Raw genomic sequence first — 20217 nt, forward strand, 5'->3', positions numbered from 1 at the left:
AACCAATCACAGTCCGGGACGACTTTACCGGATCCTGAGTGGAGGGCTTTTGATTACCACGAGCCTTCGGTCGGCTACTTGAATGGCCATTCTCACTCACTGGCGTATCGAGCGGTCGCCTCAGTTAACTGCAGTTTAGTGATGGCGCGGTGTTCCGCACGCAGAACGTAGTTCACAAGGTCGGCAAACGATAAATACCGTGAAATCATGTCAGTTTTGTGCGGATAATAGTTGAAGCGGCCGGCGTTTTTCTTTTGTGTTGAATATAAGAGCTAAGTTACTGGCGTTAAGGTACGTTCGATTCTTCCGTCAATTCTAATTTTCCCCACAATCAATCCAAAGAGGTTGTGAAAAATTAGAGCAGGGGAGAGCGTATAGCTAGCGAACGACAATAAAAAATTATCAATACCTTTCCGCGTTATCTATCTTCGAGAACTCGATACTCGCTGGCCAATTTATCTCGCCTGCCACTCAGCGGTGATGTAATTTACTTTGAAACAACTTGTATTTATGGATAGTAGAATAACAGTCTTTAAATGACGCCCCGTTTCATGCTCCGACATATTGCAGTAATGGCGTCTATCCTACTTGTCTATTCGATCTTTTTTTCAGCCTCTTGGGATTTTTATCATCTACATTCATTGTAGAATTTATCTTTATAAAATTTTTTCTCACACATTCATGTAGATTAATGAACTTCATCGCGTATGTTCAGCTTACTGACGTTTCGAAAGTAATCTATCACACTTCTGTCCCTCGTCATGTGATTTCTGTTTACAAGAAACTGATCTTCAGAAGATTGTATCCCTACAGATCACAGGTTCTTGTTTGTACTGGTTATCAATTATTACCTTTGTTGAAAGTAAAATACCGAAAAAAGGTAGTCAAGATTTACTCCAAATGATGCTTGAGTTATATTTTAATTGTGGTAAGGTAATTTTGCCACCACTATCTCATATTTTGAATCACTATCCTTTTATTCTAATACGATTAGTTTCATTTCACAATCCATTTTCTGATTATGTTTCACTTTGGGATTGTTAGTTGCACATTCAATATAGTCTGAATACTTGTCAGGCACAGTGTAAAATATTGACAAGTATCTATATGTCTCAGTCAGATGTCTGCCGTCGGAGGAATTTGCGACTCCCAGTAAACTGAGAACATCTTTGCCACGTAGATCGATGCTAAAGTCTTCTAACAAGCTCGAGAACAAGCATAACTGTATTATCAAAATGGCTGAGGAAAGCATGGAAGTAAAATCAGCAGGGCCGTCTTCACCTCGTAGTCCTCAAAGCAACGGAGGTGGCAAGCCGAACAGTCCACCTTCTCCTTTGGGGGTTCGTCAACCACGCAGGATTAAATTAACAGAGCAACAATTGGACAGCTTGACAAGGGACGAGTTGGCGTTGAAGTGGCGCGAACAGGACTTGTATGTGGAATATCTAGAGGCACAAGCTACAGCCCAGGAAGGTACTGAGATCACATGAGTGAGCCCACCTCACTCGCCAAAATTTCTACTTAACTGAATTTTCAAAAGCGAAATTGAAATGTCTTCATGAACAGAGAAAGAAAGACAAGACTTTTTTAGAGACACTAAGCGGAGAAGGAGAATCTCCATTCCCTGCCAGTGTCTAGTCTACTAAGATAGTTAAGTTCATAGTATTTAAGATACTGACCTACTTTAGTTATACTTAGATTAGTTTAGAATTAAGTAGATTTGCCACAATAATGTTGCTATGAAGCAATGATTACAAAAATGCTGGTAAATGTTAGACGAAACAACTCGTTCTATGTTACTGAAACGGCGTGCGATATCATTAACGTTGCTGAAATACATAGTGTTTGAAGGAAGCAATTTTGAGTGGGGAAAAAAATGAGTTGAGTGGATAACTGTGCCTCTTGTGTTTAATTTGTCAAGCGTCATTTGGCGTGGTGATTTTTTTTCTTATCTGCCAGAAATAATGTGCAATGAAAAAAAAGTAGGCAAATTTGTCCAGTCCTTCCATTGTTCCTTCAACTGTGTTAAATTTCATAAATGAACAGTGAATTGTGTCGGATTCCAATGAGAATGCTGGAGCTTTGTGATTAAATTTTTCGTGAATTGAATGAAATTGATCTAAAAAGAGCTAAATTTTTCCATGTCACAATTACAAGTGCCAGTGCGGTGTTATATTTTGTTGCATACTTTTGTTGATCACAATAGAAAAATGAATGTGCAACAATGTAAAAGATAGTGCTAGTGATAATAGAAATTCCTGACTTGACCATATCTCATGGCTTTCACGACTACCGAGAAGCTAGCCAGCCCACAAGATTCTTGAAGAAGCATCGGCCACTTCGCTGGGCCTGAGAAATATAAATCCACGTCAGCAGCTCACCATTCCAGTTAGATGTCTTCAAACAATCAAACAAGAAAGTTACATTGATATTCCCCTGCCCAAAATCAATCCAAACTTGTAACTAGCATCCAGTATTATACTGATTAATGTCACTGATCCGACTAATCCTTCTCTGAATATATTCCCATCAAACCATCCTTGACCTGGAAAATTCTTTCTGGATGTGGAAAAATGTTGATCACATCATTTGGCACAAGTTGGCTGGACGGTGAACCAAATTCCTCGTACCATGGGACAAAGATAGCATCAGAAAAGAACATCGTCTCAGCAGAAGCACAGAATTCGTCATTGGCAACGCTCGACAACTCCATGATCAAAGTATGCGTCAATTAAGGATGTCAGTTGTCAGGCAGTAAATGTCACTATCAATGAACGTCCTCTATGTCTGCACATAAGGCATTATCGTAGATTCAATATGTCTAAACCATCATCCCCCAACATGATGATTTATCAAATTCGATGACTTATACTCGCAGTGTCTCCTTCGCCACTGTAGCATCCAAGCGAACCAAAACATAGCACTTCTTATGTTTTAATATTCATTTCTTTGTCAGATGCTGTAAACCCTCTGTGTGACTCAGAAGTTTTATTAAGCAATAAAATGTCAAGAAGTTACAATTGTAATTGATTGAAGGCAAAGTTGAAGGAAATTTAAAAAAATGTATGCCAATCGATAAATAGATCAGAATAACTAGCCATCGCCCCACAGTACAGTTATTTTTAAATAATATTTCAAACAGGCATTCTCACTCAGAATACACATTAAGATTATTTATCCCCCTCTTGGACATCTTACAAAAGATAGTTTCAAAAATGTGTGTTTTACTTAATATTTCTATTTAGTCGTCGTTGGATGTATTAGTAAACGTTTAGTACTGGCATTGTTGACCATTTTTTTTCTGTTCCTTTACTACGAAAATACGAAAACAACACCACACAATATACATGTAATGTAAAACTTGAGAGGCACAGAGCAGGGGTCCAGTTTTATAATCGAGCGTAGAAGACTTACTAATTGCCCTGTTATAGGTGAACTAGCTTCACTGAGAGATTCAGAAGACAAGTACAGGCAACAGTACGCTGAAGCATCGCACAGAGAGAAGATTTTAGTGAGGAGGCTTGCCTCCAAAGAACAGGAATTGCAAGAATATGTTGTACGTAATGTATTTTGTCTTGCAGAATTTATTTTCACATGCTTGTAAAACGTGGCATAGTAGCCTCAAATTAATCCGCTTGGTAAAAGCTTCTTTCGAAAAAAAAAATCACTTGACAGCTAGAGCACAATTCAATGCTTAAGTACTCGCTTACTTCAATAAATGAGTGCCCGGTATCAAGTGATACAAAACATTTCGAAGCCAAATATCTAGCAATATACATATCGATAACTGTAATTCGGTTTTGTGTTTCGTATTAAAATTCTTCGAATGAACTTGATATTTTTCGTTTGATCAAACATTTCATGTAAGTTCTTTCTTCGCTCCTTAAACTTTGATGACCCTTTACCGAGGTCCAGCTTCTGATTAGTAAAATTAATTTTTTGTGTGAAATAAGTTGAACATCATAATTCAATTTCCATATTTACCATAGAATCAAATATCGGAAATGAAAGCTGCTCAGGCACCATCTGCAGCAGCACTAAAATCTGCTTTGTTGGACCCTGCAGTAAACATACTCATTCAGCGACTGCGACAAGAGCTCATTACAACAAAAGCAAAGTTAGAAGATACACAAAATGAGCTTAGTGCTTGGAAATTTACACCGGACAGGTAACTTAATCAATTGTCAACCGAAAGTAGTTTCCGAGAATTGTGAACTCTTCTTGTATATGAATTCTCTGCATTTTACACAAGTTATAGTTCACGAGCTGATGTATAGGTACTACAGACCGTAAAATTTCTTTTCAATATGGAAATAGGAATAATATACTCCAATATTGATTAGCTTCTGACTTTAAAGATGGTTCTCAGTTCATTTCTATCATTATTGGGTAATTCTGAGTAAACGATTTCTTACGTTAATTGAATACAAACCTGTTTTCACAGCAATACAGGAAAGCGGTTAATGGCCAAGTGTAGGCTGTTGTATCAAGAAAACGAAGAATTGGGGCGGATGATTGCAAGCGGCCGAATCGCCAAGCTGGAAGGTGAACTTGCATTGCAGAAAAGCTTCAGTGAAGAAGTAAAGAAATCTCAATCTGGTAACTATACTTTTTTTTACATTGCAGTCTTAAATAGAAATAGTTTGCTTAAGAAAAATGAAAAATACAATGTTACAGAGCTGGATGAATTTCTACAAGACCTGGACGAAGATGTTGAAGGTATGCAGAGTACTATTTACTTTCTGCAGCAAGAACTCCGTAAAGCACGTGAATCTGTGACATTACTCCAGCAAGAAAATATTACACTGAAATCCAGTTCGGGTGAGAGCAACCTGACAAATGGCATGTCCCCCCATACTCCACCAATAAAGAAAGAAGAAGTAGAAGAAAGTACTACGGCTCTTGAAGTAAAACCCGTGAAACCAGAAGAGAGTGACGTGTGCAAAGGTGCTAGGACTCCGCCATTACCACCCGAGGCTTCGCCTCGGAGTGACAGAGGAAGTGTTGAAAAGTCTGAAAAGACAGAACGTATGCCTAGTCAAACTGATCTACAAATTGACGAGAGTTCCAGTGATTCGGCAGCCCTCATCATAAAAGTTGAAAACGAGGAATTAAGTGACAGGGACGAAGAGGAACAGGATAATCGAAATAGCAAAAGGACTTTGAGGACTAAAAGTAATAACAAAGGTAGCGGTAAGTCAAATGGGGAAGAGGTGACGACAAGGACAACCAGGGGTAGGGATAGAGCTAAAAGGGAAAAAAGTGCGGCAGGCAGTGATGACGAGAGGACACATAAGAAAAAACGAAGAGAAAGTGTTCTTTCTCTTGATTATAATGAAGCTGACGATGACGCGTTGGTGCTAACTAATGGTGAGACGCTTCAGAGTGATCCTGAATGAACAATCTATTGTTGGTGGAAATTTCAAATGCAAAGTCATAAAATTTAGGTAGCCAACGATTCTTGCAACATATTGATTTCTGGTTGATTGGTGCTGATTTGTTTTTATTTGTCTTTCCCCTAATTTAAACAAAAGGACGATTTTTTTATTCCTTGGCGTGATGAAATTTTGAAGTGAGAATCGTATGCTGTCTTTACTGTGCGCAGACTACTAAAATAGGTGGCATTAATTTTGTAAAAAGCAATACATGCATGTTCCTCACAATCGACACAGTGGTTCTGCACGTTACACAATGTGAAGTATGCCTTGTAGCATTCCGATGTCTTCTTTTTACTGCATAAACCAGCTACTTTGTTGGAACTGAAATATGTTGATCAAATTTTTGTTCTTCGTTTTTGTAGCTATTGTTTTCGAATTTATATCCATGTATTTACTTCAGCACATGATGTCATCTATTTATAGTGACTGCAAAGAAATAGCTTTCGGATAATTTCTCATGAGCACCTTCAACACATGTATAATATATAAATACAGTAATTATATATATGCGAAGTTATATTAAATAACGAATCACGAAATGTACTCTTGGTTATCATGTATTATAAGATTGGGATTCATAATTAGTTTGGAGTACAGGCATATAACTGACATAATAAGTCCCATAAAGAACGACTAATCAAGGTGTGAAACTTGTTTTTAAATATAGTTGCACGATGCAAATCGTAATTTTCAAATTTGTAATATTTTTTCGACTAAAACGGCTGTACAGAGTTTTTTCATTGCTATTTTATAATATTATTACCTGCATATTAAGCATTTGTTTTACATTATCCTACCCTGCCTCTGGCCCAGAAATATTTACTTTTAACATAGTAGTTTTGCCTATCGTGAAATATATATTTTCAAAAATGTTTACGTCTTGTTATTCACATTTCTTTGAAAAATAATTGTAATTAAGTTTGGTATACGGGTACACGTGACATGTCGGATTCTGACAGATACAAAGCCACTCTGTTGCCATCCATTCAACCTGCGTTGCAAATGACACATGACGCCCTGGTCAAAATTAAACGTTGTGTGCATCTGTACCCAAATGTATGCACACACAAAATAAGTGGTGTTACTCAGTGACTGCCAAAACTACCACAGCTGCTTCTGGACATCACGGTTCCTATCAGAATGTATTGTACATACCTACTTGACGCGTAGGGTACAGCGTGGTACCAACACGCTGGTAGCAACACCTACATATGCATACGAGAGGAATTGTAAAGTAGCAGAGGCTGAGCGGCGGAAATCTATCAAACGCCAATTTCGAGGTTAAGTTGTTGCGATGACTCTACAAGTCATTCGGCATCGGTCAAGTGATGATAAAAGTTTTCTCGCATCACTACATTTATTATTTGAGACCTGCTTAAAATGACAAAATTCATATCACCTACATAACCTCCATATATACCGGCTTGCTTGATTGAAGACGACAAAGCTCGCGCATGCACAGTCGGTCGCTCAGCTTGCTAACCTTCACCAGTTCTTCTGTATTTGACAAATGAATATAAGTCAAGATAAACTGATATTTGTAAAAGTGTAAAGAATTTTTTCTCAAGATAGAGCAATGACTGTTGAATTATATTACAGTTGACGTTATTAGATAACGTCGCTCAATAGGTATCAGTTTGAAATTAAACATGTCTGCAGGTTGCGCCAGTCCCGCCAGGCTTTGACCGGGTCTCTATGGAAAGAAAACTATAATTTAACCTTTAAAAGTAGTAGGTACTAGTTTTTGCACTCACTTTCAAGCTACCAAACGTAATCACACAAGAAAATATCATAGCTATTTACGATATACGGTCACCAAACACGTTCAAGTAAGTTTAGTTTACACTTTCCGATATGAAACGAATTCTCATAATTCGAATGTCTAATGTTTTGTTTTGACGGTAAAATATAATGATCATAATACATCACACTTAAGTGTAGCAGAGAACCGCGAACTTACTTGACAATGAGTTTGATCACGCTTATCAGAGTAAACAAGTTACAAAATCTTATTCGGTTAAGAAAACAAATTGGTAGATGCGAATGGCAACAGATTTTTTTTTCTCATGGTAGCACTGTCAACGCGAAATGTAAAAATATATCATCTCCTAATAATGTTATGTTTATTACAGTCAAACTGAAAATTAAAATGTAACTTAAAATCTAGGAACTTGGCAGGTTATCTAAAATAGCATACAAGCACAGGGTTAATTTTTTATATAGACACAATAGAGTTTGAGTATTGCATGTTTATTTTTGATTACAAAAAAGGTATTCACACATTGATTGTAGGCTTAAGCAACTAACATGGTTTATCAATATATTTGTGATGAATTTTCTGGTAATCAGTACAGAATAGTATTCTATGCCGTCCATTTCAAACACCTGGTATCTAAATGAGTTCCTAAACATTTAATACAACAGTATCTGGCGCCACATGGAATGCAAGTGTAATTGCTAGGAAATCCACAAACTGTACAAAAGTGTCTATCTGGAAATTGGGAAGGTTGAGATTGGGCTGACATATAATTAGGTGGAGTTGGATTGTAGTTGTGATCTTCTTCCACCAATTGAGAGAATGTTTTGCGAAATCTTTGCTTGTAATATTCTGCAGATTTGGTCTTTTTTTTCCGCCCGACTCCCCGGCTATCAAGTGTTTCTTGAAATTTTGGTACTTTCTTGCTCATTACTGGAATCAAATAACAAACAAGGACTACTGTAACATATTCGCTTAACTTTTTTATCTTGTTCACATTATTACGTTGTTCGTTCTGATTAAACTCGTTTGAAATAATGCCTAAGTATAGTGCTTTATATAGGAACTATAAAATGAATTCATTTAACATTTTATCAAACATTTCAAAAAAATCGTTCTCAACTAATGACAATGTAATACCCAAATCTGCATGCGGATCATCATGAAAGTTGTCCTCCTCAAGAGCCTCGAGAGCTTTCCTTTGTCTTCGTTTCCTTGCTGCATCATCCAAAACTCTCTTCTGGTTTGCATCTTTTATTCTGCCTGATTCGCGGGCTGCCATTTTGGTCGGTCGAATTTCACTCTTTATGTAAAGTATACCCGTGTTGCAGTTTGTTTACCAATTTAATTTACAATCCCTTATCTGCTAGAGGGAATGAAATCTGATCCATAAGGTCGTCAACTTTTGTTTGTAATGTTTCCAAAATATCTGCAGATATGAACAAGTGACGCTCATCAAGATCTTGAATGATGAATTTCTTTCCTAGGGCGAATGTTTCATCCAGATGCAGTAAAAACTGTTTCATAGCAGCATCGCTTTTACAGTGAAGAAAAAGGAAGAGTATTAAACAAAACTCAATACATACCGGTCTTTTATTTTTTCACGTAAGAAACGAAATGTCCAAACGAAAAGGAGTGTCGGCAGATGAAAAGCGTGTTAGAATGCTTCAGCTATTTTATGAGAAAAAGGAATTCTTCCAACTCAAGGATTTGGAGAAAATTGCTCCCAAAGAGAAAGGTATCGTGGCTCAATCTGTTAAAGACGTGGTACAGGCTTTGGTTGATGACGGACTGATTGATACTGACAAAATTGGAACCTCGATCTATTTTTGGGCATTTCCCGGGTAAAGTATCACAAAATATATCCAATCATGCAAAGTATTCGATTTTATTTCATATTGCAAGCAAACAACATTTTGAATCTATTGATAAATTATCTTCACACATTGTAGAAAAAATATTAAATTGACTGAAAAGAAAATTGAAGAAGCAAATCAGAAAATCTTTGAGGCTGAAATGAAGATTGCTAAAATCAGTGAAGAAATTCTCAGAGAAAAAGTAATTTATTTCGATTGATAGCAAAAATAATACGTGGTAATTGTGGATTTATGAAAACACGTTATAGTTAATATTGTTTTATACCAAGGTTGGAAAAGAAGACTCGATAGAAAGACAAAAAGTAATGCAAGAGGTGACAAAGTTGCAACGAAGAGAAACCGTACTGCAAAAAGAACTTGCAAAGCACAGGGCAAATGACCCTGAAGAAATTACAGAGCTGACTAAAAAAGCAGAGGTAAATGTATTTAAAATAATGGATCCATTCTATTGAACCTATCTCTGTTACTATGAGTATTAAAGTAATACTCTAATAAACGATCGCTGCTAATAGTTTCAATTATGACAATGTTTAAACGTTCCAACTACATTTTACAGAAATATAAAGATGGAATAAATGCATGGACGGATAATATATTTGCCATACAGAGCTGGTGCAAGAAGAAATTTGATATATCTGAGACGGAATTAAACAAACAATTTAATATCGCCGAAGATTTGGATTACGTAGAATAAGGTTATGTCGATTATATTTCTGAGAATCCTTCAAATGCGTACTTCTGAAAGTTTGGTGGGATTGATGTATACTCATTACGTACCATTCAACTAAAATTCCTTTCATAACATTCACCATTGTGGTTTTTGTTTATTTCTTACGCTCATTCAACATTACACAGCTTTACCAGCGAGTTGTTTCAAGTCAAAGAATGCTATTGTGGACGGCGAGAAGACCGTGAACGCCGTGAACTAGTGCAATTCCAGCATTGATACATAAATTATATACTGTGGAGCTCATAGTCGTTTTTTCATATCTCTGATTTTAGTACCACTGTCGTACACGAAATTCGTTATTTAGGCGTTGACTGAGGATACATACTTCGCCTGACGTCACATGTTACGGCAATCCTCTAAACATTTGCTCTCGTTGCGCGTAGGTTACGAAGTGTTTTCCAAGAAGGAAGAGGGAGTGTTTTCACTCGGCCGTTAAGCAAAATAGAGCGTAGCAATGGCGTAAGCGTCTCGTGAACGGATTTAAATCGGTTCTCTACAAAACAGAAGACGATAATGCTCCCGCCCTCTCTGTCGCTCTACCCATGGAGAGGGAGCCACGAGAGTAGGACACGTGCAGCTATATACCCCGCTCCATGAAGAGCGACAGAGAGGGCGGGAGAATTGTCGTGAATTGTTATGTTCCGTCCTTCAGAGAGCTTATTTAAATCTCTTCCGAGCTCTGTGCGGCGTCAGTTGTTTCCGAGAAATTGGAGTGAAATCATATGATCTCAGAACAGTTCAACATTCAGACTGCGTAGTTCAGGTTGTGTTACACTGTTCGATCAGTGTATTTCCACCACTCATCTGTGAATAATACACGAGGAGAAACGTGTAGCCTAAAGAAAAACCGAGTTACTGAAATAAAATACCTTGCGAAGGTTCTAGGTGAATTTCGTGTTTCGAGTTTCCACTGTTTTATGTGACTTCAGATTTCAGTGATATATATTTTTGTCTCTGTGCGTTGAGTGTCCGTTTTTCTTTTTTTTTTTTTGCTGATTTTCGGCAAATGCGCAGTTGCATTGATAGCAAGTTTATTTAGTCGGTTCAAACAGACAGCTACAGCACAGAAAGTGAGTGTAGAATCGAGTTATTGCAGTGCGGATTTTTGGATTATAAGAGATTAGTGAAGATCTAAATTATGTGAAAAGTGCGTCGCTTCACCCATAAACCTGAGATGCTAAGAGAACTACTACATGTAAAAGTGTGGAGCTGCCCAGAGTCGAGGTAACAATTAACAATACGTATTTTAACTACTGATTGATAATTGAAGGTGGTACATTTGAAGCCGGATTTTTTTTTGCATAACATGCAATGCATAAATATGAAGCTAGGCAATAGTACTAATTAATTTAAAAACTGAAAAGCCAGTTTGCTAAATTAATAAGTGTTCTGTTTTTCTGTTTTGTTTTTCACAGATTTAAGCAGAGACTTCCGAGTAACTTTTCCATTTCTCGGCAACGTTGGTGAGTTTGCACGTGTTAGGTTATGGGTATTTCCCTGGGATTCCTCTGTCACGTGGCGTGGCGGTAACAATTGTTACACACATCTTCGATTTCTTAGCTGCATGGATAGACTCATTCGCGATCGCAACGTGCTTGACTTTCAGTCGAATCATCTCTTTTTTCGCAATTTAATTTACCGTAGCTTACTCACAGTTAGAAATTTTACACGTTGCTAAAAGTGGAATGAGTATCGCGACAGGTAACCATCGCTTACTCGGCACTCGCGAGATCAAATTGTGTTTCGTAACTGATGTGATAATCTACGTTTGAATTTACCGATGATGTCGTGTAAGTGATGGGTTCACCTGAGGTTTGAACGTATTCAATGATTCACAATAATGTTGAATTGATAAAATTCCAAAGTCTGGCATAACGTAACGTAATCAAATTGCATCTTGTATTATATATCATTTTCAATCTTTTAACATCCAACAAGTATTGATCAACTGCAGGCTTAGCTCGCTTAGAAAAATGCTAATTGGCATACAGGATGTTTTTAATCAATTTTACAAAATGTTAATGTACCGATAGTCTGCCAACATTTACTAAAATAATACGTACAATATTAGGGTTGGCGGGATACAACCGCTATACTGTATGCTGAATAGGCAGACTATGATACAAAAACATTTTGCTCCCAACAGGTAACCAACGAAAATGTAAGTCAGTGACCACGGCGCAAATGAAGAAGAATGATGTGTGTTGGAAAAAATGGAGAATCGTTTAGATCGAATATAGGTAACCGGGTAGGTAGGTGGACGTTTGGGATGCGTCGCGGGGTTTATGCATGTGTGTGTGAGTCTCCTTTCCGTTGGGCGGTTCCGTTGTGGGAAACAGGCAAGGGTAGGAAGGTCGCGATGTGCCGTGATGTTACTAACTTTTGTAATCTACAGCGTCAAACGATCATAGATATTTTTTCCCAAAAGACTCCGTATTCGAATCTCTCGACTATCTGTAAGCATTTGAATATTAATGAAATTGAATTTCCTATTTCTTGTCACTGCAACCATTTTTTAATGGTTATTCAATTCAATTATTTAGTCATTACCGATCATTATTCCATTGAATTGATCTCTGTGATCGTTTGAATGGGCAAAACGCATCTCTGGACTATCTATCGCGTTCCGTGGTACGCTAGATGGGGAGAGATGCTGAGCTCGAAGACTTCGCGTCGAAGAGGACCGCCGACCGTCACGCCACACAATAATGCATGCCCTCCTCCAACCTCACTCCCAATTTCGATTTGTAATCTGAGAAGAACAATCCACATAGCAATGTATCTAATTCAAAAAGATGCAGATGTGGATTGGGTTTCTACAGAATTTTTGGGACAAGTCCCAGATAGTACAATTTTTTTGACAGTTTAATCTGTCGCGCCATTTTGCGCGTAGATTAATCACAACAATTGGACGCAGCTTATTGCGCGTAAATTAATAACGGGAATCAGGCACGATTTTTGCGCATCGATTTTGTAAACAGTATATAAAAGAGTTACGCACTCTCCATTTGTTGATCTTTCAGCACTTCGGTCAATTTTTTGACGAATAATAAAGTTTTCAAATTCCATGCCGCCTTTTGCGCGTGGACTTGATACCTTTCAGTTATGAAAGAAGAGTGGCATTTGAAAACCGCTACTGAATGCGCAAGAACAAAAATCCCTGTCACGAAATTGATAATGTTTTTTATTAATCAATACAATTAATAATCGAAGTAACGAATATTAAGGCGAATATCATGTTGGATCCGACCTATTTATTCTCAGTTTGTGGACTTATTTAATTGTGCTAAACATACCTTCGTCTGTTTCAGCTAATAAAACATTTGTCTGTTTCAGTTAATCAAACCTTTTGTCTGTTTCAGCTAATAAAACATTTGTCTGTTTCAGCTAACCAAACATTTTATCTGTTTCAGCTAATCAAACTTTCTCTCTCTTTCAGTTAATCTAACGTTTTGTCTGTTTCAGCTAATCAAACACTTTGTCTGTTTCAGGTCATCAGACGTTCTGTCTAATTCAGCTAATCAAACCTTTTGTATGTTTCAGCTAATCAAACTTTGTCTCTTTCAGCTAATCAACCGTTCTGTCTGTTACAGCCAATTAAACCTTCTGCCTGTTTCAGCTAATCAAATCTTCTGTCTCTTTAAACTAATTAAATTTTCTTTTGTCGTTTAATGTATTTTTTACTCATCTAAGCTAAGTATATTTTTGCCTGTATCGACATACGTCACTAATTAAATTTTCGTCTGTTCCAGGTAACTGAGTTTTGTTGACTATACTGAAGAATTAACGTTTCATTTTTCAGGCTCGGGTTTGGTTTAGATCTGGTTGAGGGTCAGTCATCTTGTTTTCACCGATACATATATTTAGTGGTGTAGTTCAGAATCATCGTGATCACAAAGTGTGGTAAAATTCATTCATCTATAGTTTTTTTTCTCTCGAGTCGGTCATAGTTCATGTTCAGTTTGTATTTCACTGTAGAATTATACAGCTCTGTCGTATTTTGGTGGTTGTGCTTATTCTACTCCGATTTGTTTCTATTTCTTCAAAGATTTCTGCACCGTCATCCGATAGGTAAATACCAACGTCTTACAGCGATTCGAGTTTTCGATCTTGGTTTAGTTGTTGATTGTTTTGCGTATTCACCAGGTTCTCCATTTTAGTGACTACCTCGTACCTCATAAGAAAAAAAACCGTGCGCGAACATCCAAAGTCAATCGCCGTTCGCATATAAGATCAAAACAGTCACCCTTTATCCATAATTAAAACTGTCATCTTTCATCCATAATTAAAACTGTCATCTTCCATCCATAATTAAAACAGTCATCTTTCATCAATAATAAATAGTCAGCGGGTTACATGAACTGAAAAATGTGTAACAAACTGCGAATATACGCCAGAAGAAATTGATTGGGAAAAACAATTTACCATAATTAAAATGTGAAAAAAAGACATTTGCAATTTTTCTAAGAACGTAAGATCGATCTTGCAAGTATTCTCCGTGGAGTGGGCCTACTGAGGATACCACGTAAAAAAAACGCGCCAGGGTGCTTTACCGCTTGCGGTGGTGTGGAAACGAGCATATGTGAATTTATTTTCACTGGTAAAATACTAACATATTGTAGTTTTCTAAATGGTAGTTTCATTCTTGCGTAAATTTAACTCATTTTCAATTAAACTTATTCTTCGATAATGTATAACGCAGGTGGAATCGTAATACCTTCGGATTTCTTTAGTTTAGTCAGAGTGATTTCTTCAGTTTAGTCAGAATGAATTCCACGTAAATACATTTTTCTTTTTGATAAATTTCGATTCTGAATTAAAGTCAACAAGGTGCACATATCTTTGGCAATTTAGAGTTTGGCAATTCAACATCTTTCTCTCCGGCTTGACCTTTCGCAACCGACACAGTAAAATCATTGAATTGTATAATTCGGAAATTTTACTCGTTACTCATTGAACAACTTGATGTTTCGGAGAAATTAGTACAATTTCATTTACCTATCCGGCATAGCATTCCCAGTATTTCTTTTTATGATTTTTTCAATTACAAGAATTCGTAAATTCATATTTTTTTGACAGAGATATCGTAAATAATTGATGAGAATTTCATTATAAAGAATCCGGAAAATCCATCTTTCGATCATATCAGTCGTCAGTAATTGAGATCCTATATATAGTATTATTACAAAATTGTATTATCTGGGTAATATTATTGTTAGGTGTTACCGGAAAAGTGCTGCAATTCCGGATAAAATAGTACGACTTTGTCGGGAATACATATTCTCACACACAAAATTCCTAACAATTAACACGCGCACTGCCATAAATGTATAATAAAGTGGACGGATATGAGTAATTATAATCTGGGCCACTTGATAATAAATTTCTGAACAGTCTTGTGTTTGGGGGTTAGCGGACAGAGTTGCAATCTAACCAGGTAATATGAGTAGACGTTGAAAAAAAGCCTGGTTCATTTTTATATTTTTTCTCAATTACCTTTGTGATAATCATTGCCTGAGGTTCATCGGGACTTGTTACAGCATGGACTCAAACATTAGTAACAATCGAGTATTACCTAATTTCCAAGAAATATTTACAAGTAGTATTTTTGTGTAGAACGGTCTAGCTTTTCCGCTGCAAATAAGCTTCACTTTTTAAAAACCACGGAAATCTAACGTCAGTGAAGAAATTATTTTTATATGTCGGCTGCATCTTCTTTCGGAATGAAGATATGAGCGTTGACTGACGATACATATTATTATCTTCAGTTAACGGTACGAGTTAAGTATTAAACATAGGTGTGTACAGAAATTACATAAGGTACATATAGGCACATCTATATATCTCCATCCCTTGATTAACTTCTTCGACTATGTCTCCCATCCTTGGCACGAAAAAAAAGTTTCAAACTCTGTTAACAGTAAACCGGTGGAGTTAGATTGTCATTTCCAAATTTGGCTCAAATGAATTTGCGTAATTGAAAACTACGGCGTCGTCATTCCATAGGCATAATAATATTCGACTCTTCGTTATCTGGATACACGCGGTGAGCGATGGTAAAATCAGTTAGTGTCGCATCTACTTGCCGACTGCTTACCAGATTGAGTTGCGCGTGTAGGGGAGGACGCAGAGGACGCTGCTTGACGGATCAGCATTCTTTACGTATTTTCAGTAAACGTCGTAGTTTACCCAATTGTAAAGCTGAGCTTACAAATAATAGTTGATCAAATTTCAATCAGAGATTCAACATGACGAATAGGTTTTTGGAACTAATTTTCGAACTGTCTGTAGACGGTAAGTGCATGTCGGTAACCAATTGGTACTCTACCGCATTTAACATCACTAAAGCAGTGGGTAATGCAGAGCATATTTACTTACGGAAAGTTGCCGTTACTCCCATGTTCCACCTCGCTTTCTCCTAGTGCCTGGACTATTTTCGATTTCGCCACAAATAACGAATCACAGCGTAGATTAAGCAGCTGATGATCAATCACGTCCACATCTGTTTTGAAGCATGTTTCTGGCTGTACTTAAACGACGCAAAGTGGAATGCTAGTTAGATTTCCACGTCGATAAGTTTACAAGAGGTATAAAAAGAGAGGTTTATCTTGAATTCCAATTAGCAATTAACGAGAATTGATAGTTGGGCGATAGCGTAGCCGTACCCCTACTCAAATTCCTTAGGTAAAACAGCTATTTTCGTTACGTCGAGAAATTTACCTTCGACGGTTCACTTTTTCACACGTTACAAGTGTGTGATAATAGATAAGTAGCAGTCCAAGAGGTAAACAAGATCGTCAGATAGCCACAATTGAATGACCAAAGTCCAAAGTATAATCGCATAGAATACAAGTGGGGCACCGCCGAATGCCGATACTTGTCTTGCGTTCTCATTAACGTAACCACCTGGTCTTCTCATTCTCGTGGTATTCCTGTAATTATTAGCGTTGAATTTAATATCTTGGTAATTTCTCACTTTCTTTAATAATGATTTTACCATTCGCAATTATAAGAAGAGGTATGGCGACATCTAGCTCTCTCAATGCAATTAAGCATATTACTGTCGTTGGAGGTGGGCTCATGGGCTCAGGGATTGCTCAGGTATGATATGAAGGCGAAACGAATGTTGATATCTACTTAGTTGAATTCAAATTGAAATTTCCAAAGTTAATTTGACCTCTTACATTACTAAAGTACGACATGCATTAAATTAATTTCTGGATTCTCACAGTGCAAATATGTTATTCCACTTCAGCCTTTAAATTTCTGTTCCAATTTTCTTGTCAGAAAGCCATTCTGTTGTCGAGAGAAAATAATAGGAAATGATTTCAATCCCTGGCTAGACTGCGTGCAATAAGTTCACTCTCAGATTTCATACCTTCACAATTGCTCCTATTTACACCAGCAAATAGAATGTCTAATTTTTGTTCAAAATGATATTGTTGAATTATGCAGGTTGCAGCTCAATCAGGCAACCGAGTAACTTTGGTGGATATCAGTCCTGATGTGTTGAAGAAATCTCAAGATAGTATTCAGAAGAGCTTAGGTCGCGTAGCCAAGAAATTATATAAAGTAAGTGTATAAGAAGAAGCCATGTGAACTAATAATAATAAAATACTAATTACCAATTACAATCACACATTCTGTAAAAATGAATCAAAAATATATTTCCATAGGACAATCCTACTGAGGGTGAAAAATTGGTAAAGACTGCATTGGCCAGCATAGAAGTTAGCACGGATCTTCAAGCAGCTGTGAAGACTACAGATCTTGTCATAGAAGCAATTGTGGAAAATCTGGAAGCTAAGCACAAACTTTTTGCTAGCATAGATGATGTGAGTTTGAATATCATTCAAAGTGAGCGAGTGCAAATCTTTTAATCCTTAATATCCAATCAGTGGGCATATCACCTACTTCTTGTAATTATCTGATATTTCAAGGTTGCTGATATCCAAGTGTAGATTCAGTGGCATTTATAAAAACTTAGAACCTATGTTTCATGTCAGATTCAAAATTTACTGATCATATCATTTACTGTTTTGTCTTACTGATTCTGAATCATCTTATTCTGTAATAAAAGAGGCGAATATGTAGTAGTCTTTGTTAAAACAGTTAGCATTATATTTATTTAGCAAGTTTATTATTTACATAGATCTTTTTCATGATATCAATAATTATAGGTTGCTCCTGCATCTACGATTTTCGCAAGCAATACGTCTTCTTTGTCGATTGGAGAAATTGCTTCAGTTACCAAGCGAAAGGACAGATTTGGCGGTCTTCATTTCTTCAATCCTGTACCTGTTATGAAATTGCTTGAGGTATGAGCATCACTTCTTCTTTTATCTGTAATGATCAGTAACTCCAATGATACCACTAGGTTATCTGGAAATCTGTTTTCGAATAACATAATTTTTTCTTGCAAAATCATGGCTAGCAAAAACAATCTTTTCACCTAGCTCATGAAAGGCTCATGTGTTTGATTGAATTAATATGACTTTATATCATTAGTTTCTATTCAGATTGAAAAAGGGTAAAAAAATACCATGTTAAAACTGACCGAAATTGAAAATATTACAAATATTTGTGTAAATTATAGGTCATTCGGATTCCGGAAACTTCAGATGAAACATATAACACTCTAATGGAATGGGGTAAGGCTATTGGTAAAACTTGTATCACTTGCAAAGATACTCCCGGATTTGTGGTCAACAGACTTCTGGTTCCTTATATGAGTGAAGCTGTACGCCTTTTGGAACGTGGTGAGTTTTTAAATTTATGAAAAATACTAAGTACACGTTTTAGACTTGCAAGAAAGTGTCTCGATACATTAGTAGTGATGAGAATCAATCGATAGTTTCAGTGATTCAAAAATTTGAGGTTAATATCCCCAATAGAATGGAATGAAGTTTATGACTGACTCTGTAAAACGTCTAGAGTTTACTAAAATGAGCCAACAACTGACATTCAATTTTGTTGTTACATGCATTGAAAAATAATGTCTTGCTATTAACGAGTAACAGTACGTAGACACAACAGAAATTCTGGAAATATGAAATAAATTCTGAATAATTTCTCATACAGGAGATGCATCTGCACGAGACATTGATATTGCAATGAAGCTGGGAGCCGGATATCCTATGGGTCCAATAGAACTTGCGGACTATGTTGGTCATGACACTACCAAGTCTATTCTTGATGGTTAGTTATTACCGTAAATACCTAATATAACTAAACTTCACCTTTACTGTGGTAAATCATTCAACCGCTAGTTGTTATAGGTATATCGAAATACTGATTAATACATACACTGTAACTTTACGAAATTTGTTATTCTTTCAGGTTGGCATAAGAAATTTCCAGATAATCCAGTATTCAAACCTACTGAAACCCTAAACAAGCTTGTAAAAGAAGGAAAATTGGGTGTTAAAACAGGAGAAGGATTCTATAAGTATAACAAGTAGTTAATTATAATCAAAGTGTTTCCAGATATCGATTATATACTCATTTAGCTGTCACGAGTATCACCTTACTGGAATGAAATCGGCGTTGCGAACGGGCCAATAATTTTGTAAACATACATATACGATATAGGTAAATCAACTTTATACGAGTTTTGAAATCAGCGTAACGTAAAATTAATATTTTTTTATTGCTATTATCTGAGAATTTATACATAAATCCGTTGGAAACATCATTGTATAGTACAATAAATCATCTGTAATTGTTGAAAACAGCAAATGTTTTGAAAAAATGCTGACAATGCTCCAAACTGGGTGAACGCAAAGTCTCTGTTGACCATCACATCACATGCATTTTTCAATCACGACAAATTTCATAGCAGCCTGTTTTCACTTGAACCTACGACAGTCTAAACCAACCGCAATGTGGTCAAAGACAAATAGGCCTGCTTGTGACTTAGGTGAATTTGATGTGTCTTTTATCCGTGAAATGGTCTGTGAATTGTAAGACACCAAGTAGTCTAAAATTTATTGAATATATCGAAGATGCGAGTATTTGCTGACGTTAAATTTATCATAATACTAGAGGCATAGATGCAATAAGTTATGATTAATAATGTCGATTTAATTAGAATTCAATTAAGATACATGGTAAAAATTCTTATCAAATCTACGACTCTGGTAATATTGGGTAACAAATTCCGTCTTATTGAGGGCCTGCAATGATTTATTGCTAATTGATAGATCAAAGTTGATTAGGACGTAATTATAGTAGCTTTAAGGAGTGTTTCTTATCAAACGCAAAAACGTCCGATGAATGAGACACTTGGCTGATTTTTTCGATTAAAAACAAAAGTTTCCCTACTACATCGCAACGAGTTATTCAGAGTTCCGGGGAGATTCGTGGTTTCAATTTTAACGGCTGTATAACTGTGATACTTTCCAGCGTTTGGACGTG

General features: G+C 36.6%; 5 protein-coding genes across 7 annotated transcripts; 3 read left to right on the forward strand and 2 right to left on the reverse strand.

Moving 5' to 3' along the window:
* The first annotated feature begins 93 nt into the window (after positions 1–93).
* Positions 94–6310, forward strand: LOC107219424 (pre-mRNA-splicing regulator WTAP). Of its 3 annotated transcripts, XM_046746860.1 has the most exons (7): positions 94–291; positions 688–820; positions 1117–1473; positions 3432–3556; positions 3990–4168; positions 4445–4599; positions 4678–6310. In XM_046746860.1, the coding sequence occupies exons 3-7, from the start codon at positions 1185–1187 to the stop codon at positions 5397–5399; spliced, it is 1470 nt and encodes a 489-aa protein (XP_046602816.1). In that variant the 5' UTR covers positions 94–291; positions 688–820; positions 1117–1184; the 3' UTR covers positions 5400–6310. The 3 variants fall into 3 exon arrangements, with proteins under 3 accessions (XP_046602816.1, XP_015513129.1, XP_015513130.1); XM_015657643.2 differs by lacking the exon at positions 688–820; XM_015657644.2 differs by lacking the exon at positions 688–820 and having other exon boundaries at positions 1121–1473.
* A 1362-nt stretch (positions 6311–7672) lies between these two features.
* On the reverse strand, positions 7673–8476 carry LOC107219445 (zinc finger HIT domain-containing protein 1). Its single transcript, XM_015657670.2, has 2 exons — positions 8335–8476; positions 7673–8127 (listed from the first exon to the last, which is right to left on the reverse strand). The coding sequence occupies exons 1-2, from the start codon at positions 8474–8476 to the stop codon at positions 7802–7804; spliced, it is 468 nt and encodes a 155-aa protein (XP_015513156.1). The 3' UTR covers positions 7673–7801.
* Positions 8477–8543: 67 nt separating this feature from the next.
* On the reverse strand, positions 8544–9985 carry LOC107219446 (general transcription factor IIH subunit 5). Its single transcript, XM_015657671.2, has 2 exons — positions 9849–9985; positions 8544–8730 (listed from the first exon to the last, which is right to left on the reverse strand). Exons 1-2 carry the CDS (start codon positions 9881–9883, stop codon positions 8544–8546), a joined length of 222 nt encoding a protein of 73 aa, XP_015513157.1. The 5' UTR covers positions 9884–9985.
* Positions 8812–9879, forward strand: LOC107219447 (meiotic nuclear division protein 1 homolog). Its single transcript, XM_015657672.2, has 4 exons — positions 8812–9038; positions 9147–9252; positions 9341–9487; positions 9628–9879. Exons 1-4 carry the CDS (start codon positions 8812–8814, stop codon positions 9763–9765), a joined length of 618 nt encoding a protein of 205 aa, XP_015513158.1. The 3' UTR covers positions 9766–9879.
* Positions 9986–16498: 6513 nt separating the features above from the next.
* Positions 16499–19539, forward strand: LOC107219440 (hydroxyacyl-coenzyme A dehydrogenase, mitochondrial). The gene is given in 9 exon segments (XM_046729814.1): positions 16499–16735; positions 16815–16902; positions 17257–17373; positions 17478–17636; positions 17982–18119; positions 18398–18560; positions 18883–18999; positions 19141–19211; positions 19213–19539. Coding segments are annotated over 8 exon segments (900 nt in total). The 5' UTR covers positions 16499–16735; positions 16815–16821; the 3' UTR covers positions 19267–19539.
* Positions 19540–20217: the final 678 nt, after the last annotated feature.

Source organism: Neodiprion lecontei, chromosome 1 (genome assembly GCF_021901455.1).
Source record: "Neodiprion lecontei isolate iyNeoLeco1 chromosome 1, iyNeoLeco1.1, whole genome shotgun sequence".
NCBI classification, from domain to species: Eukaryota; Metazoa; Arthropoda; class Insecta; order Hymenoptera; family Diprionidae; genus Neodiprion; species Neodiprion lecontei.